Below are 27,168 nucleotides of genomic sequence, written 5' to 3'. Positions count from 1 at the left end.
GTTGAAGCACAATCCAAGCCAGGCCAAGTCACCGAAGGAGAAATGGACGACTGCAGCGCCTGCGGCGCCTGGTACGACAGGTACGCTATGTGATGCACGCAGCCGTGCACTAGATCCTTCCGATCGCTCAACACGTTTAAAAACGGGACCAAAAAGTGAAACACGACAGAGAAAGTTGTTATACGCGTTTTATTTGGACATATAAAGACTAGATTCATTCGCAGAAACAACAAAAACATTTTGCCGCTAAACTTAGCGCGCTGAAGTGATCCGGAACGGCAACAGTGGGGTATCTAGTGGCGGCCTTCTTCGTTGCACGCTTTTCCGAGGTGAGTTTGGGGGACCTGGTCACGTCGGCTGTGCACGTTGCCGCCACGCGCCTCGGAGGAAAAACTGGCAGCGGCGGTTGCCGCTTCTCATGCCAAGGCATGCGTGCGAAGAGTTGCACCGCGCTCGTACCGGCTATACTCGTCGCTGGGGAGACGGTATTGCGTGTGTGTATGCGGAGGTGAATAGCGGCAATATGGGCCGTCCTAGGAAGTGTACGTACGCAAGAAGATTTTGCTGGGAACCACAATCGACAGGGCGAACCATGCACGCAGCGATAAGCCCGCTCAAATAAACAGCTCTGTCGCTGTCATCGATCTGATGCCACTGTAACTTGCATTATATCTGTCATTTTTTTTTATTCCTCACGAATTCCTCCGCATCGAAATTTTCGTTGCTAGCAATATTTGTCACGATAACAACTCAGCCGAATACACTATTGCTCCATCACGCCATCCCAGTGTTCCAAACTGCATGCTATATAGGAGCTCGCGTAACTTTATTCAAACGGCGCCGCAACATACGATCCTGTCATGACCAGATTGTTCAAGCCTTCCGCCATATCTTAATGTTTACCGAAACCATCTTCTAGACAGCACCCCACGCTCCGGCTGCGTGACCCGCATGCTGTGACTTCTGCTTCCATAGGGGTCCATCGTCTTCACCGTCTTCCGCGGCTACAGTATCTACGAATAGCTCTTTTCGCTTCTTCCAGGCGAAAGAGATAGAGAAAAAAAAAACCCGGATGAATGCTTAAAACCGGGACTGGATACGCGAGGAACTGAGAGAAGGAAAGGAGAGACTGTTTCTAAAAATAGCGCAGGGAGCCGGCCGTCCTCCGGGCATCGATTGGAGAGCGGATGAGGAGCGCTCGTCCGCAAACGCAGATCGAGACGACGCTGCGTTTGCAGGCCTGGAGCCGTGTGGACATGGGATGGATGGGAGTTCGTGAGATGCGACACGGCGGGAATTTGTGGCAGGATGGCGACGAGAAGCTATGTGAACAGATCCCAAAGAGGGAGAGAGAGCGAATGCGGAAATTGAAATAGTCCTCTCTGTGTACACAGAGTCCTGCTCCCCGTGACCAGTGCGATACTTGAGGGTATATTGTTGTGCCCGGTCTTTCTTATGTGTAGAGCGCGGACAAATACAGTGAATCCTCGTTATTATGACCACGGTCGTTCCTGAAAATTTTGGTCATAGCGCGGAATATTTGGTCATATTAACGGGGGGATTTGCAGAGGTTTCATTGCATTGTTCCCCCAAGAGTATGGTCGTAAAGCGCGTATGTCAGATTATCGGGGGTCATATTAACGAGGGTTCACTGTATGCACTGAAAATCTTCGAAATATGCAGTTAAAAATCCTGATTATATGCAGCGTTTTTCGTTGTTCTTGGTACGAAAGCAGTCCACCAAATGCCTTTAAAAAAATGAGTACTTTATTACGGATAAGTTGGTAACACGGTAAAATAAAACCGCCTCGTGACACCTCGTTTGTACCGGCCTGGCGACCAGTGGGACATGCATTAACCCTTGATGTGTGGTTAAGAGTTGGTGTTGAACTATTTGTATGTGATCTGGTCCGTTTGAAATGTTAGAGGAAGTCAATCCGCGTGACTGACTCCAATACAAAACTAAATGCGTAAGGGGCCTACCTCCATAGGTAGGTTCCCTGCTTGATGAAAAACACGGATAAAATGTGAATCAGAAACTGCATAAGACATTGTGTGCCAGACCCATCTCGACAGTAGTCAACAGAAAATCTGAAAATGCTGCAACAGTAACGCTAGAACGTTGACTATACCCTACTTTCATTCCTCCCCTTTTGAGACTGACCAACGAACGAGAAAAGAAAAAAAAGGTCTGTGTCGACCACCGCTATAATGTGTTGCAATACATTAATGCCTTCCGTACGCCCCCAAAGAATTAAAGGGCATACACCTATGGGTATATACCAGGAACCGTCGTCACTCCCAGCCACGAACAGACGCTTCTGAGACAGAAAAATAAAACCACACAGTTCCGTTTATTTTCTGGGATACCTCGAACCCCCTCCTCTCACGAGTATATATCCATCTTGCAACAACGCGCACTAAGTACACGCGAAACACGTGCGCGTCAACAAACAATAGAGATCCGCAACCGCTACTGCAACTTTTACAGCGACTGACGAATCGCCAGATCGCGAGGGCGATGGTTTTACGAGAGGTTCCCTTCATACAGAGAGCCCAGGCGCCGATTTTCAAAATAGAAATCCCTCCTTTCCGACACTGACCGCACTGATATGTGTGCTCACCCCTTTCGTTTGACGTCACGAAAAAAGACACAGCAAGCATATGGGAGTCGTCACCCTGGAGATGAGGAGATGCGATACTCAGAAAGAAAGAATGAGGAACCAGTCGTTTCCGAAATAGCTTGCTCGCGCGGTTTGCAAACCCGTCTCGCGACGTGGGATTCGTGCCGTTAACGTGCGTTGATTCTTGGAGATATACGGCTACACGTTGTTGTTGTTTTTTTTTGTCTTTTTTTTCGTTACATAATTTTTATTTAAAAAACTAGAACATTTTTCGGCTTTTCCTCAATGGCTCTTCGTATATTGAACCAGCCCACCACTTATAGGCCCGTCTTGACCACCATCACAAGCTTAAGACGACATTTGGCATGACAGATTATTTCTATAATTCCCCTCTTCAGACAGGCATCCGTGATTGGAATTCTTTGCCTGAAGAGGTTGTCCGAATAATAACATTGATACTTTTACTAGGGCCTGTGAGAGATTGTACTTAGAGTAGGTAATAGCTTTATGGTTGTGCTTTCTTGTGATTGTCGTGTTTTTTTTATATGTATCCTTTTCCTATTGTTTGCCCCCTTATGTAATGCCATAGCAATGGCACTTAAGGTATATAAATAAATAAATAAATAAAAAAATAGATGAGCAAAATAGATGCCATTTTTCGCAGTTCAGTTATATGTCCAGGCGAACATTCGCCCGAATAAAGTATGTAACTACAAGATCACTAATTACCTAAAATTCCTTAATTAATTCTTTAATCTGGGGATCTCGCGCAAAAGCGATGCAGCAGAACGGGAGAGATTCGTCGTTGAAAGTCATTCCATGTTTAAAAAAACCCTTAAACGTGCACGTGTGTTGAAATATCCGTCGCTGAATTTCGCTATGCAAATGTGCCGAAACAAGAACTACGCACCTTTCGTGCGCAGCAATGGGTGGTTTGCAACTTCCTGTCAAAATGACGTAAGGGAAGTTGCAATGTCACGTGGATTTACGCTTCCGGTCCGAAGTTCTGCTGGAGTCTTATAGAGTAAGTGCGATTTTCAACCTAAAAATAAGCTAATGTTCCGGGCGTAAATGCACTAATTCTGCGGAAAAGGGACATATAATGTATCGCATACCCTTGGATCCTGCGCCTTTGGAAAAATGTTGTCAACGTAAACGAAAATTGAACTAGGGGGTGTAGGCACTTGTCACCAAATGCCGTGCTGTGTACTTATCACGTTGAATTGTGCGTGGTTGTGATAAGATTATCAACTCATAATGTGAATAGAATATTACTAAAGCCACGGCTTTTTCCCAGACTAAAAGAAAACGATTACATACGTACTATCGTCAGAGTGCCGAAGATTGCAGCGTAAAATACTGCCTGCACATTTAGTTGTGCCATATCTGAAATGCTGTCTGTTATCTTTGTTATTTGAAGCGTCAAATTGACCACATTGTAACAGAACATTTCCCGCAGCAAAAGATTGCGATTTTGAAGCGCACGCCGAACCAAACCGAAACATGCACGATGTGTCACGAAATATTATCTTTGTCGCAAGAAAAGTGCGTGCGAAGTATTTGTTACAGTACCTTACTTCTTTGAGGTGCAGGCATTCCCAGGAAAGCTCATCTTGGTTGTCTTTTAAGCCAGATGGTATAAGTTTTGCTTTGCTCCAATTGAGCGCAATTTCGGACCGGAAGTTCGAAGACCCAGCATGCGTAGCGCCACTTCTCAACTTGAAAACCACCCATTAAGCGACCTTCGCCTTATCTGGGTCGGAGAGCAGTCTACATGGCCTACAGATTATCTCCTACACGAATCAGCTCCATCGCTCCAAAGCAAGTTACCCTCTCACGTGGATTGCCTGTCGCTCTTTTTGCGCTCGAAAAGTGCGTAGTTCTTGTTTCGGCTCATTTGCATAGCGAAATTCAACGATGGATATTTCAACACACGTGCGCGTTTAAGGTTTTTTTAAGCATGGAATGGCTTTCAACGAGGAATATCTCCCGATCTGCTGCAGGGCTTTTGCGAAAATTCCCTAATTAAAGATTTAATTAATGAATTTTAGGAAATTAGGGATCTTGTAGTGACATACTTTCGCCGAGAGGATGTTCGCCTGGCCATATAACTCAACCACAAAAACGGCATCTGTTTTGCTCTGCTAGTTTTTTTTTTTAATAAAAATTCCGTAACGAATGAAAAAAAAAACACCCTGTAGAGACATCAGTTTGCGCGCATCAATACATAGGTCAATGATCATGACGTGCTGGCGTCTTCAGCCATTTGGAACCGGAACACCTGCTGATCGATAATCGGGCATGTCGTCAGTTGGAAAGAGGGCCGTATAGTCAACTGGAAATGTTTCGTGAGAGGTGCACCTCCCTTTCACCGCCGTGTTGTTCGTGACCCTTCCGGTAGACGATTGCCCAAGAAACTTCATCGTATACTTTAGTGAAATACGAGTCTTCAATTCATTCAGAGAACGACTCAGTGCGGCAAACTTGCGACGATACTATTCTTCACCTGATCGCCATCAAACTTGAGCATAGTTATGAGTGCACCATGTAGCACGTAATGGTTCAAAGTATAGATAATATTCGTGTACACAGTTATTGTACACATAACAGTAGATGTGTAATCTCTATGAATGATCTCAATTTTATTTTTTGACGCTGCCGCAATCTTGAGTCCTTGTTCTAACCCTGTGCAGCACCGTCAATGCCTGCACTCATCTTATCTGTGCTTGACGACTACTAGCCTCCATTTCTTAGCGGCGAAAAATAGGGACACTCGGTTAGAACAGAATAGGAAAGACGAGGTCGCAAGAAATGTAGTTCTTTTTCGTCGCTAAGAAATGGGGTTCTACCAACCGGCCCTACTTTTTCTGTTGACTACTAGCCTGCTTGAACTCCTCTGACCTCAGAGCTTTTGCCAATGAATGCGGAGATGTGATGTTCACGGCGCTACTTCTCCGGTGGTCGACCGGATGAACTACTATCCCCATCAGTTACGACGCACCCGCGCGTGTGGTATCTCATTTGCGTGTGTCATGTGTGTGTGCAAGTGTGTATGCCTCATCTCTTTCGTCGTCATCCCACTAGTATATTAACCCACATGCACTGAGGTATGGTACCGCAATTGTTGCGCTGAATCACCTCATCCCACCGTTATTCATGTAGTAGTTGTTGTGCTACGCAAAAATATTTCAGGAGGGGTTCTATAGGGACTTTACATGGGGGAGGAGAATTTCTCCCTCTTTTCCCGCTCCCAAGTTCCCTACCAAGGGTAGGATTTCGGCGGTTTGAACCCTAGAAATCCTCTTCCCCTTGGCTACGCCACTGAAAACAATACTACCAATATGCATGCATATTTAAAAAAAAAAAAAAAGAAACGTTGAATACGCTATTTTCACTGTATCAAATCGGAATAACATTAGGCACGATTTATTTTCTTTTTTCGATTCTAAGATTCGAAGAGTTGTTGTTGTCTCCTGCTCTCTAGCTCCCTTCTAGTATTCCGAACACTGCAACCGGTCGACGTAAACAACGAGAATCGGCCGAGGCAGACCACAATTAAGGACGACACAGACACGTGAGCCTCAAACGGCCAGAAAATCGATTTCGCCCAGGTTCGATTCCCGGCGTCAGCACCTCTTTCCCCTGAGTTGTTTGAATCCGCAACCAGCAACCCGAGGGAAGGAAACTACACAGTATAGTGCTTATTAGTATAGTACCTTACAGTATTAGTGCACGAAATCCTGTGTTCTTCCATTACTCCACAGACTTTCAGCTCTTCGCTGCTCATCTGCGTGTACCACAATTAACCTTTCCACGTTCCGGGAAACAAAATGCCTTCCCTCAAAACCATATGGTTTCTCCAGAAAAAAAGTATCCGTCCTTCAAGAACCTCGTAGACGCGTGCCACGGCACCCAGATGTCCACAGCCATCAAAGATAACGTATATTTATAGCAGCTGTGTCGGCTGTGTCGGACGCACGGATACACGGTGAGCGAGAATCGCAAAGATACAGCGATAGCCGGCACTTTCGGGGAGCATGTGGACGAAATGTACAAAGAAGAGACGCATGTCCCAGACAGAGAGGCACGCGCCCGGCACCCCTCCGCCGCACCTTCTGAAGTTCCCCTCCTCCCTTCAGGACCCCCGAAGTTTCCACGGGGGGAGAGTAGAAATTTTGAGGGCGAGGGAAACTTCCGAGCCGCGGTAGCTAAAAAACCACGCGAGCCATAGTTATGCCACTCCTCTTGCCTGCCAGCAACGCGAAGAGAGGTAGGCCTCGATTGAAGCGTAACAGGCATCTCTTCCCCGCCTTCAAAATGGTTTCCAAACTCGCGGTGACGTAAACGAAACTGCACACTCTCGGACCACACGTCAAGCCCGCTTCGGAACTGTTGCGATGGTCGAGCGAGACGTCGTCCTGAAGGACTAGCTTTCGAAGCGTGATGGAAGGTGACAGCGCACCGGGACTTCGGAGGTCGTCAACGCGCCGGAAACATGCACCGTGTCTGAAACTTAAAGCAGAAGATGGTGGAAGTTCGAAAAGTCTGGACAGTGCGTCTCCTTCGAAACGAAGGAGCCACCTCGATGCAGTGAGATACATGGATGACGGTTGTAGAAGGTGTTCCGTGCAATCAGACGTCGTCAGAAACGGACACAGGAAGCTCGTTAACGGCAAAAGATGCCAGAAGGTTAAGCGGTCCGCATCCGCGGTCGCGCCGCAAGAAGGACGACAAAGGAAGCCTGTGAGAAGGACGAGCAGTGAAATATCTCGTACGAAGGATTTCGGTGGGTCCAGAAGGGGTAAACGTCATCGGAACAACAAAGGCAACGAGACTTGCACATCCGTTCGAAAGTCAGTGTCCAGGTCTACGGTGGCTTCGGAAGTAGAATGTGACGTGAAAGGACGCCAGACGTCGTTGGCGGATTTGTGTGCTGTGGAAGCGGGCGTCGGAGTTGCCAGACACGAAGAGGCCATTAAAGAGGGACGGAGACGACGAGTTGTCTTCGTTGTGGTTCTCGTGGCGTTAGCATTGCTGACGGCGTCGGTGCTGCTCGTCGGCATTACGCTGTTTATGTCGCCGTCCGTCGACGAAGTTCGTAAGTGCTTTGCTATTGATACGCCAAATGTAAGGACCGCGTAGGTGTAGTTTTTTGGAACGACTCCAGCTTTTGGCACAGCCGCACGTTCAACGTGTTGGTACCAATCCATGGAAAATTTACGCCGTTTTAAAGTTGGGCTGGACGCTACGATGCAAATCCTGCTATACCTGAATATGCCAGACACAGCCGTTGTGTGTGTGGAATAACTTTCCAGGTTCCTCGCAAGTGTATTTGGTGTAATGATGTTCTGTGGAGTCTATACCCTCATAGAATTGCTCCTCCAGCTGAGAACTTGAGTGCGCGCGAAATTAAATTTTCATAAAAGCGGCGAGGACTCGCGTAACAACAACTACTACATGAATGACGATGAGATGAGGTGTGACTCGCATAAGTTTCATTTCAAAGTCCTCGGTATGCGTTGCAAAGCATACACCGTAATTATCATTTCGTGGCGTTGTGGGATACCATTAACGGATAACTAAATATTCCATTCCGCCATCGCGTGTGTCCTCTACTTGCCCGGTTATACATGCAAATTTCGATCTCCCTTAAACGAGAACTGCAGCGCGGTCATTTTCCTCTCGCGCTGCACAGCGCCCTCAACGGACATTTCGTTGTAAACTGTTTTTCTTCGTATGCAAACGCAAAAGCTGTTCGTGCGTCGGCAGAGGACATGTTGTGCAAACCTGGCCATGCACGTTTGACACGTATCACGGAAGGCATATTGACGTTTTGGTAAGGACGTGTCTGGAGGCTGGCGATACGACCAATGTGTCATGAACTATCAATTTTTATTTATTTTTATTTACTTTTTTTTTTGTACGACGTAAACTACTGTCACGGCAGGAATACTAAGCGTGTGATAGGTACTCCATACGCGTCGTTTTGGAATAGTGAAAACATTCAGACTGGTACACGAAGTACGATAAAAATGCAAAACGAGTAATTCAGGCGATCGATTAATTGACCACAGAGTGTGAAAAAAATTAATAAAAGGGAGCGACTTCATGCGATTTACTATGTTGCTGCGCAGCGCTCTCAGTTTGATATGCAAATGAAACAGAAACAGATTGCGTTGACAATGTCAATGACGTGGTAATTCTGATTCCCACACAACATTATTTAAACACCTTTATTCCAGTTGATACGGCCGTAGGTTTTTAATTAACACGCTCAGCTCGCTAACAAATACGTATTAATATGTAAATACCAAAAATCAGAACAGCTATATGTCGTAGCTTGGAGGATGAAATGGTGAATACTCTAGTTAGAAGACATTCGGTCGGTATTCCAACAATGCAGCGTGATAAAGCAGGGATACCTTCAAATGTGTTCTTACGCACAGATTCGTAAGCTGTCTGTACAAACGTTTTCCTGTATGGATGTTGCTTCGAGCTAGAATTAAATAATTTTGAGTACATTTACACGTAAGCTGAGTGACTTCGAACTATAGTTGCGGCACTGCGTATATTCAGGCTTAGGGCTTGTACCTCACCCGCGAAGTACTTAAAAAGTGCACATCTTTGCGTGTTCGTGTACCAATTTACTTTGCGGAGACTTTTGACTGATAAATATTACACGTCTCATCAGGATTACTGGGCCTTCACTTACAGTAGCTAATGCAAAGGAACATAAATGCGTCCGAGACTTTAATGCAGCATCGATTTCAAATCCCTTTTCTAAAGAAAAACAAAGAAGCAACCTGCATGATTAAAAAAAAAGTCTCATTTAAGATAACGTCCTCCCGCAGCACCCAAGTCGATAACCCTGAATATAGCACAGCATACGTCCCGCTTCGAAATTATTGAAGCGCAAATTGGGTAATCAGCCAGCCGGCAACTATCTGTCATTTCAAACGGCGAACTTAAACTGAGTCCATTACGAAGTTCGCTAATTACGACCATGTAAAAGATGTATAACTCCCCCTCCCGCACATTAATCGGAGTGAAACTGGACGTTAAGCCGTTTAGTATCAACTCCAGTTACGCTCGTCAAGAATAACTGTAACAGCGAGTCATCAATCTTTTGCCGAGTTCACTCTTCTCGGGAAGAAAAGAAAAGGAAATAAAGGACAGGCCTTGAAGATGAAGGAAGATACTCTTTCTCGACAACCAACGTGGGGAATTCTACATCCACAAAGAATTAATCGTCGCCGCACGCGCGGAAGAACGAGAATCCAACAACGGTAACGCGAAAAGTAATCACGCGTTCGCTACACTCGCAGATTAAAAGGGATTTTGGGAAAACGCAGTTAACTATTTTCCTGCAACACAAAATACGCGGGTTTAAGAAGAATGTAAGCGCCGATTATATGACGGGCCTTAGAAGCACGCGGGTATCTTTTGGCTGTCTTCTATCTCGTATTTGTTTGTGCAATGAAGTCCCCCGCATTGCTTTACGGTGTGTGAGCTCGGAATTTTTGGAACCCTGCCATTCGTTATCCTTCCAACAGAAAAAAAAAAAAAAAACACAGAAGAGAAAGAAAAACCGGGATTGCGAAGCCTAATTCAGCGACAGTGTCCTCACGCTTGGGGAAGCGATTTGGTTCTCGGCGGTCGATATATGCAGCATACTCAAAACGGCAGAGATGCTATGTAGATGTGGTTCCTCTACATGTTCGGGCAGGCGATGCTTTATCAGAAGGGCTTTTTCGTGTACTCTCGGGAGATGGGTTCCCTTATGAATGATGTTATGTCCGGAAAGTGTATGGGAATTCCTTTTGAAATGCAGCGTATGGGCAGCAAAGTGTGTATGATGTGTGACGGTGCATACAGTGCGGAGGCAGTGTTTGAGCAAAACACAACGCCGCGTAGATAAACGAAGGCTGGTCGCTCAAAACGACGTGACGTAGTCATTAAGAGTCCAGCAAATCACAACCGTTCTTTCGGCGGCGGCCTGCAGCCGCATTTGCAGCCGCAACAGAGAGCATGTGTTGGAAATCGTCCGCCATGATTTGTTGAAGCGTAGACGACACCCCGATCTGATATGTGCACGTGGCGAAGGAGTGAGATGAGGCATTAAACGGGCCTTGTGTATCTAGGTGTAAAACACGCTGCGATGGAAGGCCTTCAGTATCCTCGTATATAATGGAGCTTTGCATAATGGCACGCGGCGTCCAATTCATGAGGTCCAAAATATGCGACACGTGTAAGGCACTTTAAGAACTCTGCAACTATGGCGCAACTGCTAACTATTAATCCAAATTTATGTTTAAATCTGTTCCGAATAGCGTGTAAAGAAGTTGCAGAATGCTGGGGGCTGACTTCGGAACTATGTCATGCACGACGCTGCGAGAAAGACCCGCTTCCATAAGGGATGCCGAGTAGAGATTTCGTGCAGTCTTGCACCAACCGTATACTATAGCGCTGGGCGTTTCGGACAGAGTTGTACGTAACGCGTTACTAGTAATTGCGTTACTAGTAATCAATTACTTTTTTCAGTAATTTTTTAACGTAATCAATTAATTTTGTGAGCAAGTAATTTTCCAAGTAATCTGATTACAATTTTCGGTAATCCATTACTGAGTAATCGATTACTTTTTTAACCTTCTGTCAACAATGGCAACCATTTTCTAGCTGGCTAGCTGGTGGATAAATTCCATGATAGGCAAGCCTGAGTGATGGGCAAGACACGTAAACAAACAGCCTTCGTGTTTGTGTTTGTTTACGTGTCTTGCCCATCGCTCAGGCTTGCCTATCATGGAACTTGTGAATTTCACTTAGCATGTATGTCGGTGTCTCATTAGAATTTGCAACAAGAGCTGCATGTTTGCCCACTGCAGGCTTGTTGGCTTTGCTATGACCCACAATTTAAAAGTAACGGGAAAAGTAACGCGTTACATTTTTAATCGGTAACGTATTACATTTTTGATGAAGTAATTTGTAACGGTAAAGAATTACTTTTCGCGCAGTAGTAACAGTAATTGTAATCAATTGCTTTTTTCGAGTAACGTGTGCAACTCTGGTTTCGGAGAACACGTGCCTAGTTTAATAAAGGTTGTCCGAAAGACCAGAGTGCATTGCGACGTTGTATCGGCACGCCGCCGCTTCAAGCTGGCGTGTCAACGGCACGTGGCCAATTAATCAGCCTAATGAGAGCGTCCGAATGGTGCGGCCCTCCAGGTATTGATTGCTCTGTGCATGGATGTTGAAGCCGACCTTGCATAATTGGGGGCCTTCATAACGGGGCTTATAATAATATTGGTGCGCTCATTCTTCCTGCCCTTCCAATGACGCAGTTTCCTTTCTCACTTTTTCCCACTTACAACATCGCTTTCTGTGATACAGAAGCTTCTACTTTTCCTCGTATTCTGGGGGACGTTTTCGTTGTTACCATAGCAACGTCTTAACTAGGTTGTCATCATGATATAGCACGCCTGGCACACTGCAGTTCTGTCATGCGGCCCTTGCCGCAACGCTACTAATCGAAATTGTTGGATTCAAATATTACTGAATACCATAGTCATTGCAAAACGGAATGCTGGTAAGAGTTGTTTTTTTTTAATTTAACTATCGTATGTGGAATATTATTTTAAGCTTTATACAACCAGCCACTGTGCAAGTCCGTCAGTGACTTCATGAGGCCACGTGACCTATGACGTGCCACTGTCACGTGATCGCCAGACTGAGTTTGCGCTACGCCGAAGTTGCGTAACACCGCATTAACAACGCAAAAGTGATTAAACGATCTCATACAATATTAAAACACTTTCGATAAAAATTGAATAGCATTTCAAAAGGAGTTTCGCCAAAAGGTATAGCGCCAGACGCGTTTGGCACAACGGCTAAAAACGTGCCCAATTTTCTGCACCGCTACCTCACTAGAATCGGCTCGGCAATAAAAAATAAAATGTACACCAAGAAACGAACCTCACTGCGACAGAGCAATGATGCCTAATCAAACCTCCAACGCATTTCGAAGAAACTTATGTCCCCCAAGAAGTCCCCCAATGTCCCCCAATATGACGTCGCAGCTGGCTCGAGCTGACAGAGTTGCGCCTAACTCGTTACAAGTAACTCGTTACTTGGTAACGGTTACTTTTTTTGGTAACGAAGTAACGATTTAGCTACTTTTTCAAAAATGGTAATAGTAACGGAATCAGTTACAAAACTTGGTAACTCGTTACTGACGTTACTCGTTCCTTTTCTTCAGCGCGGGGGAGCACATTTCGGCACTCCGTATGGCGCAATGCGTGCAGATTTGACCTGTGTGACCCAAGACCACGTGTGACTCAAAGTATTATTGCAGTACCTCGCTGGATGTGTTGTTGACGTGCTGAATCGTCTTAAACGAAGGCCCTTTTCTGTTCTCTTGTCTCCGTAATCTCCGACCACCAGAATGGGCACCAATTGTGCTATGGCTACAAAGAAACGCGTTTCGACTTCTCGCCTTTTCTTGTCTTTGCTAAGCTTCTGAGCGCCCTAAATTATGACGGAGCCTCTCGTCTGTTTTGGGGGACCGTTGGTGATCGGTGGCACGAAAACCGGTGTCTTTTCGTGTGTTTTCATAATCTTCTATCACCCCCACTTCGGAAATGTAAATTTTGAGTACCAGCTTCTTCTGAACTGCAATTCCTCATTAATAAAGAGTTGAAGGGAAGTGACGGCATAATTGTTGGCTCCTTTAACTATGCGACGGTAACGTAAAAGTAACTCGTTACCTGTGAGTAAAACTCGTTACTTTTGTACGTTGGTAACGAGTAACGTATTTAGTTACTTTTTCTGAAGTAATGAGTAACGGTATTTAGTTCCTTTTTTTCGTAACGGGCACAAGTTTGCTCGAGCAGGAAGGCTACCGGCCACAACATTAGGCAAAAGTGTGGGAACAGTGCAACGCCGATCAGACGCTGTATAGTGTTGCTCGAAAGCCAGCACTTCATCAACGGTCGTTTGGAAATCCCTAAGGGGCCCTATAGCGTGGGAAGGCGGCAACCAGATGGCGCCGTTTCCGTTATATTCCGGCCCAAAGGGGGCTCCACTGCAGTGCCTTTCGAAAGGGGAGGTCACACCATTCACATCCCCTCCTTCCCCCTGTTCTCCCTCCACGCTGACCTCTCACCTCTCGAACCGTACTTTGTGGCGGTTATTCCAATGCAGATGTTTCAGTCTCCCTTATATCGGCTCTTCCCCAAATGGGGATGAATTCTGGCCGATTGGTGAGACGGATTTGATTTTACGCGTGCGTGGGAATCGTTATGACCATGGTTTCTCACGATCTATAGGACTTTGGTATTTTACGTTGGAAGACGAGAGTGATCTGGGCGACGCGCAGTGGTCGGTCTGCGGATTAATGTAGCAAGCATGAGGTGCTGTTCACTCGAGTCTCTGCACCAGGCAGGGAAACACTTGAAAAAAGTGCTCGTACTAGGTTGCAGTAAACTGCTGACGCCCTCGGACGTGCTCCAACCAGCAAGCTTGGGATTAGCGATCGGACACGTGCAACTGAGACCGGTCAAAAAAGTCAAATAAAAGCGTCGATCAAACCACAGTCACTCCAATATCGCAGTACACCCATGGTGCGATCCGTCGCATTTATACCGTTTTCTAGTGGTAGTCCGATATGCTCGCATAGTGATTTAAGATTTTGGGGAGCTAGGATTTGGTGATTTAGGGTTTAGGTCCTGCGTCGGTTTTTTGCAAACCCGAAAGTTATAGTCTTTGGAGCCTGGAAAAAAAGGATCCGCTAGTCGGCAAACCTGCATGAGCGGGGCAAAAACACGTAGACAACACAGAGGTCCAAAGTTGTAATCAACGGGTTTCGTGTCGTTGTGTCGCCCTTTCGTTCGTTTCTTTGACATTTCTTTGAACTTTCTTTGACATTTTGGCTCTAATCCTTATACGTAATTAAAAGAACGACTATACAAAACAAAAAATTGAGTATCCTCACAGCACACTGGCAACACTATGCAGTCGGTCTGTTTGGTGCGATTAACTTTTTATTATTATTATTATCTAGCTTTGGCTCATTTTTCGTTTGGAGTTTTCTGGCACAAGGACATCGAAGATCAAGCCATTTTTCGCGAGACAACCTGTATATAGTGTGAGGCAGAATCATCATTATCATCGTCGCCACCTTCATCTTCATGATGACAGCCTGTGTTCACGAACCTCCGGTCCTTCTAGCTTGTTCCACCTTGCTTGACTAAAGATCTGTCTTTTATTCCTTCTGATTCCCATTTATAATCTCTTCCTCACAAAACATTCTAAGCATTACTTTATAACATTGACATGTACCTCACCCGCAAGCACGCACGTATAATTTGCATACAAAGATCAAAAGATTTCCCTATAGGCACACTACTTGATTGATCTGATAGTAAACTGGTACAGTAGGGACACTACTTGGAAGTATAGTTTCACGCATTGGGGCTTTAAAAACAGGACAACGCGAAAATGTGTGCGATATTATGAGACACTGCGCTTCTGCAACCTTTGTAAATTCATGTGTCTCGACACGTTTGTTTGGACTGACACATACATTCCGTGGCAGTAATTTCTTCTTATTCCTCATCTGGACAAGAAGAATATTACGCGCTGTCCGCGGGTAAACATTTTAGTGTAGACGAGAAAATGTGTACCTCATTCTACTACAAATGTTAAAAACTTGTCTTATTTAGATTTTTTAGAATTTGACCCGTAAACTACCTTTGTGTGCAGGACATCTACAGGAGACATAAAAAATACCAAAAAACTGTACTGATACGCATAGATTTTTTTTAGTTCCTTGTTAGCGCCGCGAATCAACTGTGGCTGTGACCGGTGAACAGACGTGGACAGATGGAGAGAGGACAGCAGGAAGGAGTAGGGGGTTAGTGTGCGTCCTGGGTCGACTTCAGAGGGAATTGTGACGACTTTCGTCTCGAAAGTCTTCGGAAAACCCGGGGAAAAGCACAGACAGCACTGCCGGTGGGTGGACACATAGAAGAGAAGTTCGAGGTAGCCTCCCTGGCTTATACAAAAGACATGACGGGAACAGCCATGAAGGATTAAAAACACGTAAAAAACACGGCAGCGACCCGGCAGCGGCCGGGTTGCACCAGTCGCTTTTTTGGCCGTGGTTTTTTAGTTAGTATCTCCGTTATTCTAACCAATAAGGGCTTGGTTCATACTCCGCATGGTGAATGTACTAACGTCCATGAATCCATCACATAATAATAATTGCGGGTTTACGCCGCGAGACAACTGAGATCAGGAATGCATTACATATACATATACTTACAGAGTTTTTGAGGATCTCTTCTTGTCCCTTTAATGCAGAGCCTTAATGCTTTTACTCAAAAATACCGTTATATACGCGATATGTTTTGATACCTCTCCTATCCCCACCTTCCATCACCGAAGACGATCATCATCCATAACCCTATCTCCCTTTAATCGCACATTTCAACCCATTCGCTGTCAGGATCGTGCAAAAAACGTTTTCCCTCCATATCTCGTTACGCAAAAAAAAAAAAAAAAAAAAGCCGACACGCGCATCTTAACGGTGCCTACCTTCGCAACACGTTGGACTGAATCACGTTCGCTATCAATTCCCGGAAAAAGCCCATAAAGTGCACGTTGCATTCTGCGTACAGAAATAGCATCTACTTCCCTTACACATCCCGCGAAGAAGAAAAAAAAAGGAGAGGGAAGAAAGGCGACATCTAAAGCAGGCTAATGCACCCAGGCATGATTTACGCTCATAAGAGACCGACAAAAATCACGCGCAGGAAAGAAAGGCTGGAGGTATCCGTCGAGAAAAATGAGTCTCTCCGAGGCAGAGCGCGAACCTAGAGCTCCCTCCCCATTCCCTGATACTGTAAATCGTCGCCAATAACCGCGACAGGTACCATCTTTTAGTGAGGGGGGGAATGAAAAATATATTCGGCTTTTGCAGCCCAGATACGCGGAGTGATGGACGACGCTGTGCCGGACATGCGACCGACCGTGTTGCATGCAATACGGCGACGCTCGGACGCGAAGTATAAAATGCCAAGTTCGAATAGCACACGGAGAGTCAAGTGCGCTGGTATTGTACGGTGCATAAAGCCGTGCATACGGACAATCATACTGGCTAAGTTGCGGATACAGCATTTGCTGACAGCTTAGATTTCGGATTGGATCGTAGATTGATGCCTCTCGGGTCGTAGTAGATAAACGTGTTCTGCACGGATGGTTATCTTTCGTTTCTGCTAGGCCGTGCAATCGGATATTCCGTTCATGTTCGCAATGGAAGGTGTACAGGGAGTTTTCTTTTTATCCTTTAATTATTTTTATTTAAAAAAAAGATATGAGAGCAACGTAGATGTCGTTTTTGCAGTTGAGTTATGTATACAGGGTGTCCCAGAAAACGTGTCATTGAATTATAATAAAAAAACTACGCCACCTAGAATCACGCGGTCAACAGCATTTGTTCTTATTAGGTTTTTGCCACCTCCTAATGTGAATGTCATATACTCCAAGTTTAATTATGTAAATATTTGCGAACTGAACTCGGAAATTTGCCAAGTAAATGTCACTTTTTTACCCCACCAATATGAAGAGCGTGCCGAATTCACTCAAATTCATGATAATTGACAGTGATATTCACGAGCTGTCCCATCGGAAAAATAGCCGAATATCATGCTTTTCGGGCCACCGGACCATAACGCGCGATGACTTTTTGGGCGCAATCGCTCTCAGTGCGACGAAAGGAGGTTCCGAAGCCCGCCCACAGAGTGATAGTAGAAAAAGTAACAGTAACTAAAATTGGGAGAGGGAAAGCATTATCCCAGCGAAAGTCGGACGTGATAAGCCGTGCCTCTTTTATCCGTTTCTGCGATGTCGGGGAGGGCTGGGTTTCCAACCTCCTTTCGTCGGACTGACAAAGATTGCGCTGAAAAATTCATCGTGCGCTATTCTGTGCGACCTCCGTAGAGCATGATGTTCGGCTATTTTTTTTCGATGGGATAGCTCCCGAATATCCCTGTCAATTATCATTAATTTGACTAAATTAGACACGCTCTTCACATTGGTGGGGTAAAAAAGTGACCTTTACTTGGCAAATTTCCGGCTTCAAGTCGCAAAAATTTACATAATTAAACTTGCGTTACACGACATTCACATGAGGAGGTGGCAAAAAACCAGTAAGAACAAATGCCATTGACCGCATGACCCTAGGTGGTGAGTTTTTTTTTTTTTTATAATTCAATGACACGTTTTCTGGCACACCCTGTATATGTCTATGTAACTACAAGATGACTATAGTTACTTAAAATTCGTTAATTAACTCTTTAATTAGGGGATTTCGGATCAAAGCAAGATATCGGAATGGAGGATAATCCTCGTTGAAAACCATTCCTTTTTTTTTTTTTTTTTTTTATCCCGAACCGCGCACGCACGCGAGCGCCGACCGGAAGCGCAGGGAGCCCATCGCTCGTTCCACGTCAGAGGGTCACGTGCTGATCTGCTGGCCAGATCAACCGCTTTTCTGCCCACATATGCTTTTGTCGGCGAATGTAATGCGCTCCTGAGATGCGCAGTTTTGGTTTCGCTACATTTGCATATAACAAAATTCCGGAATGAATATTTCACGGCACGCGCAGGTTTCAGCACTTTAAAATAAATTAAAATAAAGACAAAATGTCAGTCAGCGAAAATTGTCTCCCATTCTGCTATCTCGCCTTTTTCCCGAAATAACCTAATTGAAGGGTTAATCGATGAATTTTAGGTAATTAGCCACCTTGTAGTTACATACTCACTTCCAGAGGATGTCCGCCTCGCCGTGTAACTCAACTGCAAAAAACGACATCTATGCTGCTCTCGTAGCTTTTTTTTTAAATAAAACCGCGTAAAGGTTATTAAAAACAACACCCTGCGTCGCTACTTTATAGGTGAGTGCAACAATTAGCGCAAGGTTTGATAGAACTAGTAAAACCGTAAGATTGATTGTTATGTAAAATTCCCGGTAACTGCTACAGAATAACTAGCCGAAGTAGAAGATCAGCTTTCTCAGATTTTCAGGACGAATTGGAGCAGAAAACTATAAATTGACTTTCAATTGTTCAGTAACTAAGATCTGAAAGAGCCAGAACCAGCGTTCGTGTATAAATAAAAAGTGGTATAGCTTTTATTTTATCTAATTCGGAAGTACTATATATCGGACTAATTCATGTCAAAAGAACCAGTGCAATAGTTGACTAGAAGGACTATATAGGCAATCTTGGGCTCGTTGATGCATTATGTCAGCTTTTTTTTTTTTTTTTTTTTGCCTTTACAGTTATTATTGTTATTTATTTTTTTAATGCATATTGGTAAGGCTTTACGAAACGCAATAAATATCCAGGGAAACTCCTCCCTCAGGGACACTGGGCCCCTCCTCCTACACACGCTTTAAGTGATTGATTGATTTGTAAAAGAAAAAAAAAAATAGAGACGTTAGTCCCAAACTACTCGGGACTGGCTGCTCCAGGACGCGTTATTTAGCTGAACTGAACTCAGCTTATAGGTATGATATTTAGGCTTTGTGGGCCGACATTATCTGACCATGAGCGGTTCATGCGGTGATTGTTTGGTGGGGGTGGGGGGATATGTTTAATGCAAAGTAAAAAAAAAAAGAAGGGAAAGGTTAGCCACGATGTGGACTTGCTATTCCCTAAAGCTTTCAAGCACAGAAAAGAAGATCAAGAAAATATCTTCCCGGAACAGCACCGCAAGCGGTACTGCCCCGACGACCTTGTTATCGGCCGCGCGTTCAAAGACACGGCCCACCGAGGAGCGGACCGCGTTATCAAGGGGCCCTTCTCCAAATATGAAGGACCGGCTCCCTTTCGCCCTCGCCGCAAAAGAAGGTACTAACAGCTGGGATACAGAAAATTATGAAAAAATACAGAAGAAACAGCTCCTTCACTAATCGTTTGGGATGGTGTATGGACTTTGCGGGTGCGCGTTAACTTTATGTCATACCAAGGGCTGCGATCATTATTCACCCATCGCCTCATTATTTCATATCACATATTCACCAGCGTGCACCGGGCTAACACTAATTACGTGGCGAACTTCCGCATTCAAGTTGTCACCTCGTGTATTTGCTGTTGTTGTTATGTACATGCAAAAGCTATCGCGCGTGAAACATGATTTGTTTTTCGGCGGAAGAAGTACTTTCCTTTTAACCCTTCTAACCTCCGAGCTAAGTTCGAAGAACGTTACGTAAATTATAAAAGAAAAAAGAAGTCTGAAAAGCGGGGTACTTCTCTATTTTTTTTTTAAATTCCGTGTTAACGCCGCGAAGCACCTGTTTCTATGAGCAGCGTACTGATGTGGACAGATGGAGAGAGGAAGCAGGAGGGAGTGGGGGACAGAGGAGTTAGTATGCGTCCTGGGCAGACTTCAAGCGGAAGTGTGCCTGCCGACATTCGCCTGAAAAGTCTGCCGGAAAGCCCCAGACAACACAGCCCGTGCGGGATTACTTCTCTATTTACACACCGCCGATAAATCCCGCTTCGAGAACGATCAAATCGTGTACGTACTTAGCTGAGTGAAAGCACGGGTTGGCTACCTATAAAAGTTTACCCAGGCCGGCGCGCCGTACTCACCAGTTACTCAATGCAGGTGGGACGCTCCCGTGTGCGCGTGGAACTCTAATTGGCACGTTTCATCGAGGTAAATTTCAAACCGATTCAACATAGCAATCCAAAGTTACAACCAAAAACCTCCAAATTCCTATGGGAAAACAATCTAGATGGAAGCCATGCTGGGTGAACTTCTATAGGTAGCTACTCCGTAGTTCTTCGGGATCTCCTAAAACTCCCTAATATGGTTCAAAGGTTCAAAGGGTTCTTTAGTTAAGCCTATCCGTTAAGTCCTCGTTGGCTCCTGGAGCACAAAAGGGATCCAAAAAAAAGGAGGGTGAAAGATCCCGCTGGTGGTACATGAGAGAGTGTACAGTCGCTCTTGGCGCTGGGATTTGTATAACCTCAGCACGGAAAACATGCAAGCATCCTTCAGCAACGCGAAGGGCTTCCAAATGGCGGCTAAGAAAAGTCACTTTCTGTGGCAGGCAGTTCACCAGGTCTACACAAATCCCGGCGCAAGGGAGCAACTGACACGAGCAAGCCTTTGTATAGGCTGCTGTCCATGAATTATTCAATTTGATCACACTACAACAACAAATAAGTTAATGATAATGAATGGGGAAATTCGCCACGTAAGGTGCGGCCCACTACCCGAAGGCACAATGGGGCAGGATGTGATGTGTCCTGATGATGAGGTGATGAACTATGCTAAATAGGGATAGTCAGTGGAGTCAGTAAGACATCAGAACGGTAGGCAAAACCACAGCAACAAAAACACACACACAGCACACAGGTACGCAGGCAGATCATAGGGTAGAGAGGAGACCAGTGTCCCGGAGAAAAATCTTGAAATACTCAAGAACTTGACGATGGTCAGTCTGGTTAGACCAAGGGCCGAGAATGGTTGCCAATGTGAATGGTGCGGCTGTGATCGACTGCAGGCGACACTGTAGGGCTGCTTTGGGAGGTGTATAGATGGCAGTCGAGGAGCACATGCTTTGTAACCGCCAAAACAGCACAGCGAGAGCAGAGCATCGAGTCAGAGCGGCCGATCAGATGCTTGAAATGGGGGGTGAATGCACCGAATACACCGCATATGTAAAGGCGACCCGATGGTAAGATTGCTCTTTTTGTTCTTTCCAGTACGCAAGGAGAACGAAAACCTCTTCCGGCTCCCTACGTCAACCACTGTACTGACGACGGCAGCGCCTTCCACGGCACTCCCGGACAACGGCACATCCCTGACAGCCGCCGGGTGATGTCTTCTGCTATCTAGAGGATTATGGCGTCTACCCAATCGCTCCTGGTCAACACGCAACAGGCTGCGCGGCAGAGTGACTTTCTTGGTGTGCAAGACACCGATGTGGACAATCCTCATAGAATGCTCTCCCGTCCTTGTCGTGCTAGATATGGGAACGAGTCGCACAGTAAAAACGCTTTTTGGTCACTGAGCGCCGAAAGATCTTCGCAAGGCCAACGTGAAGACGGTTGCTAAGTGATAGAAGCACGATAAAGCAGCTAGTCTGCCGATCTCTCTCTTTGTATTATACGGAATACGGAGTGGCAATTTTGAAACGCTTGGTTGATTACCGATGCTCCGTGCGCAGTGAAAGTTAATCGGACAAGGATGATGTCTTGCACGGCAGTGTCTTTGTCACATGCGTACGCTTTGGTTGGCTCCAGGCTTGAGAGCAAAGCAAGAGCGTAGGGCAAAATATGCAGACCACGATGACAAAGATAGCGAACAGTAAGGAAGCCCATAATGCACGTCCACTGACACAGGATGGCGATGATGATCCGCCTGCACCGTCCTCTTCCAATCTCGCTTTCGTGCTGCATCACAAAGGCAAACGATGCCGGATTTTTTTTTTCTCGTAGTTCGCATATTTCAACTCGGTTTAAAAATTCCGGAGGACAATACACTGTACGCAAACGTCATGCTAGTCCGCTTGATATTTACAGCGCACTAACACGCGGGAGCACTCGTACAGTTCAAGATTGCCAGACTGTACAGCTTCGATTGATAGTAAGTGTTAATATATTTCGCCGTTCGTACTTAAAACGAAGTAGCATGCAGGACAAAGTGGACAAACCGCGATATAGAATCTCTGACAATAGTCAGCTGTTTCATGCGATTTGTTGCCCTTTGGCGTAATAAAACCTTACTGTTTCAAGTGCTAGCAAAACAGAAATCAAAGTTTTAGAACGCGTTCAACGTAGAACTCAGTGCATACAAGCTCACAACAGCATGCGGGACTCTCGAACGTTTAAAGTGCTCGCTAATGTAGGTGCAGTTAGCTCACTCGACAAAAATTTGACTTTGGTGACCCAGGGTGGCGTACTTTACGTTTCTAGTTATTTTTGTTCGGCACCTAGAATCAGGGTTACATCGGCTGGCAGCATGAAAAAAAGATGAAACTATCTTCAAGCTTATTTCATACGTATAACAACTTTTGGCCAGCTTGATTGATTGATTGATTTTAAAAGAAAAAAATGGAGATGGTAGTCTCGAGCCACTCGGGACTGGCTACTCGAGCTTGAGATAGGCAATAGTTGATAGGCACTTCCAAAGCTAGACGTCGGTTTCTATGCTAGTCAAATCACATTTTTTTGCTTCATATACGTATGGGAAGCTTACGCAGTATTAACCCTGACTTTTTTTTTTTTTTTCTGCAGAATTCACCAACGCAAAGCCGGTGAAATTCCACTATTCATCAATATTGTTACTCGAGATTCGAGTGCGTCCGGAAAGCGCATTATTTCCACTGCATTTCCCTTCTCGTTTCTCGTGCAACGCAACTGATTCAGTTACGTACACGACACAGTTCACCAAATTGGCTTCGCTTCCGAGCATCGTTACACAGTGTAGCGATGGATGCCATTTCGTTTCCGAGCCAAAAACACCAATGGCGCCCCCTGCTGTAATGAAGTAGAAGGACACGAATCGACGTCCCCAACTGAATCGGTTTGGCAAAGTATATCTTACAGTAAAGTACGCCCCCTACCCGCGACGCGACATAAGCTGATGCGCCACATAGCGGCGTGCGTGGGCGACGCCTCTCAGAAACCAAGTCCATTTAGTTCTTCTCCACCACGTTCTTCTCGGACACGCAATACAATAGGACAGACAGTGCGAAGCGTTAGACATTGATTGATTTATTTATTGATTGGTAAAAAAAGAGATGTTAGACCCAAAACTACTCGGGGCTGGCTACTCCCTGGCCGCGTTATTTAGGGCTGATTATATGTAAGACAAATGAAGCTAAAGGAGGGCGGGGAAAAAAAAAGAAGAAAGGAAAAACTTTACAAATCTATACACTTTGTGAGGCACACATGTCCAGACGAGAGTGGGATAAACTCAACAGCAACAACAACAAATAAATTAATGATAATGAATGCGAAAGTGCGAAAAACTCAATGCACGAAAAACAAACACGCAAAGAGCGTCACAGAGTGTCGAAGCGTCAGACATGAAATTGTAGCGGACGCGGTGGTTTGATAAAAAATGCAACGAGATAAACTACGCCCTGTTAAGTATCAAGATAAAACACTTCGCACACACTTTGCTACGTTTTTACACACCAGAGGGCACATATGACACGCGGCACCAGCTTCCATTGCTTTGCAAATTCGGACATTCTAAAAAAAGAAACGAGTAATTTTAGTTCTTATAGGGAGACTAGAAGGACTGTCACAACCATTAAAGTGAGGACTGCATTTCAGGACTTGACCTCACAGTCCTATGCACATAGTATGGATGTGCAAAAAGGCAAACACTTTTACTTTGAATTAAACAGGATATGTCCAGCGATAAAACCTTGTGGCACCTACAAAGGGCACAATCTGTATAAGTATTTCTTGCTCTGTAGGCAGGAAAATTACAAAATTATATTGCGCTGCCCCGTCCAATTCCCGAAGAGCACATATTTCCGTACACTTTTGCAGTCAGGGCAACACTTGCGAAGTTCGGGGACTGTTTGTAGTGCTGGAGAGTAAACCTATACGTTCTCTTTTTCTTTCATAGAGTGTACTCAGCTATGCCATAGCCTCCTGTATATAGGAGGCTATGGCTATGCTATCCGTCAGAGTCAAGCATCAACTCGAGGTACTCCGTACATTTCAAGAAAACTTAAACCGCCTTCTATATCAACCGTATTGACCAGTTGTACGAGCTATATATACGATGACAATACTGTGAGGATCAGTACAGAGAATTATGTTATATACATATTTCGTTTTTTCTTTTCAACTCGAGCCTCATCCTCCATTACATGATGAGACAACCTTTCCATGCACTTCCTATACGGGTTTATTACAACGTAAGTGAAGCTTCGCTGAACGATCGTCCCGAATCATTTCTCCTGCAGGATTATCGGCGGGGGGGGGGGGGGGGGGGAAGGAAATACCCGAAGCATCATCCCCTTGGGGGATCGAAGCTAAAGTTGGAACGTACGTGTCCCTGCACGATAACGAACCTGCGCACGCTTGCTTCGGACGACAAAATGATGCCGATCGTTATAGCTTCAAAACAACCATAAACAGGAAAAAGACAGGGACATGCGATGGAATGAGATTTCTATATGGAGGCCCAATTATGTGGGACAATCGTAATTCCTTTCACTATGGCCATAATAACGATTTAGGACTATTTCTGGTGATTGCTTCTCTGGGGAGGTAATGTCGATACATAAGGGCACCGGATAATGCGGCGACGGAATCGCACTTTGCGGTAATGTTAGAAAGTGCCGGTTAGCGCACTGTATTAAAAAAAAAGGGGGGGGACCATCAAAATCCATCAAGCGATCTGATGGAAACATCCTGCCGTACCATCGGGATGTTTTAATGGACCATCGAGACCGCACGATGGGAACTGATGTTCTGAGACTGGAACACATTTTTCACCGCCGAGACCCTTTGCGTCTGAAGCTCTGGTATCTTGTAGTCACCAAATGTTGTTCACAGTTTCAAATTTAGAAGATGTTAAGGGGGTTAAGAAACCAACTGTAACCACCTGTGATAGGGTTTTTGCAACAACATTTACAAACAAAAAGTTCTTTTCAGAGTTCGATAGACAGTGCGCGACGTCAAACAGGGTTTACCTCTGGGTATAGGAGCAGCCGGCAACTTTGGAAAGAGACATTTAGACACAGACAGTTTTTACGGTTTAGATACGGACTCCTTAGATACAGACAGTAATTTTCGTAAAGAGCTCCCTCTCAAACGCTCGGTCGCATCAGCATCGCTAAGACATTAGCTGACACATCCGGGAGTAGAGCTGTGCGCCGCCGACTTGCGCCGCCGACTTGTGCCGCCGCCGCTGGCGCCAGCCCGGAGCACCGATGGGCTTAATCCAGTTGGAGGGTTCTGCATACTAAAGTAATCCAGTGACTTAACCCAGTTCGATGGTTCCGTTCGTGTGACAGCGAATCAAAAAAGCAGGCGTAGAGACGGGAGAAAAAAAAAAGTTAGACAATCCTGCTTTTGCTGAATAGCAAACTGCACGCGTTTATGCGCTTGGTGGCTCATCGCAGATAACAAGGCGATAACTGCGTACATACCATGTTAGATAATAATATTCGCCCACCGCAATGGTATGGCCGTATGGCATGGGTTAGCATTTTCGTATTCGCGCCGCCAACGCCGACCGAAAAACCAGCCTGACGCCGCCGGTCAAACTTGCCATCGGCGCACAGGTCTACTCGGGAGACGAAAGCTAACACTTTGTAATGCCACCAAAAAGTGTGTGTATGTGCGTGGGGGGGGGGGGGTCGTTAAGCAATCCATTTACGTAAAAACACTGACTTTGCTCGGATGTCGACACGAATTAAATGGTAGACGCTGCGGAGGACGCGACGTTCCTTCTTTCGAGGTTCTACCATCGACCGCGTCAAGAGTGCTAGCTGTTTGCATTTACTCGACATACCATCCACGCAAAATCGGGATACATACGTATTACAGGTTACAATCGCATGTTCATCGAACTATATTTATTTGTATACAGTATGTACGCCACAATCTAGCGAACAATACGCAGAGCAATAAATGTGAACATGTACTTTCAGAAACAGTCAGGCATTACCACAATAACTTATTGCAGTTCACGTACTATATTTCGCCGCGTAAAGACTTCGGACGCCCTGTTCATTCTTTGAACTTAGTCAGAATCGCGTTTCCGATAGTAACGAAGAATATTTCACGGAGTCAGAGTAAGAACGTGTTTGCAAACTTGTGCACTGGAAAGAACCGACGGTTTTCAGTTTCTGTACTTTGCACGTGCAGCACCAGTTTGTCCTGTTATGTGCGTAGCCTTGTTTAGTGCTACACGGAAGAAGAATGCCGGGGGCATTCATTTTGTCACGGCGTTTCATGTTTTGTATGACGAAAGCCACCGAAAGTTCTCATTCACAAAGCTGATGGTTTAGACAAGTATCTACATTTTCCAGTACTCAGTGCGTGCCAAAGGTCGATTGTGTGTAATGTTGTACGCGTTGTTCTTGTATATTTCTAGTCATCTTTAGGTTTTTATTCCAAAAGCGAAAAATAAAAGGTCGCGCGAAATCTTACGTGTGTCTCTGTCTCTCTCTATATATATATCGACGACGACAGCACTGGTGTCATGGATACGGTAAGTGGAACTCATTGAAGACGGAGAGAGTCACCTTTCTGCTTTACATTCAGCTTCTAGAACAACTGCAATATTTGGAAGTCGCTTATAGGGGCGCGTTTCTTGCAGACCGCCCCTAAATGAATGTCCCAACTGTGACTGGGGAACGCACAGACGGTACACCATACGTCGACACAACTCATTCACGGGCATGCTCATTGTAGCGAATGAGCTGAGCATGAGTGATCAAGCGGTGGGTCGAGCATGCATAAGCGTACGTGAGCAAGCGCAGAGCTGAGCTGCAGTCACT

General features: G+C 45.3%; 1 protein-coding gene across 1 annotated transcript in view; it reads left to right on the top strand.

The window, feature by feature from the left end:
- Nucleotides 1–26,817, top strand: part of LOC135386178 (uncharacterized protein DDB_G0287625-like) — a 370,446-nt gene extending 343,629 nt beyond the window's left edge. The window contains exon 2 of the mRNA XM_064615949.1: nt 21,398–26,817. Coding sequence (XP_064472019.1) covers nt 21,398–21,513 — 116 coding nt within the window. The 3' untranslated portion in view covers nt 21,514–26,817. The remainder of the gene's footprint in view (nt 1–21,397) is intronic.
- Nucleotides 26,818–27,168: the final 351 nt, after the last annotated feature.

This window comes from Ornithodoros turicata, chromosome 2, assembly GCF_037126465.1.
Source record: "Ornithodoros turicata isolate Travis chromosome 2, ASM3712646v1, whole genome shotgun sequence".
Classification (NCBI taxonomy): Eukaryota; Metazoa; Arthropoda; class Arachnida; order Ixodida; family Argasidae; genus Ornithodoros; species Ornithodoros turicata.
This window is presented reverse-complemented; position numbering and strand designations above follow the sequence as displayed.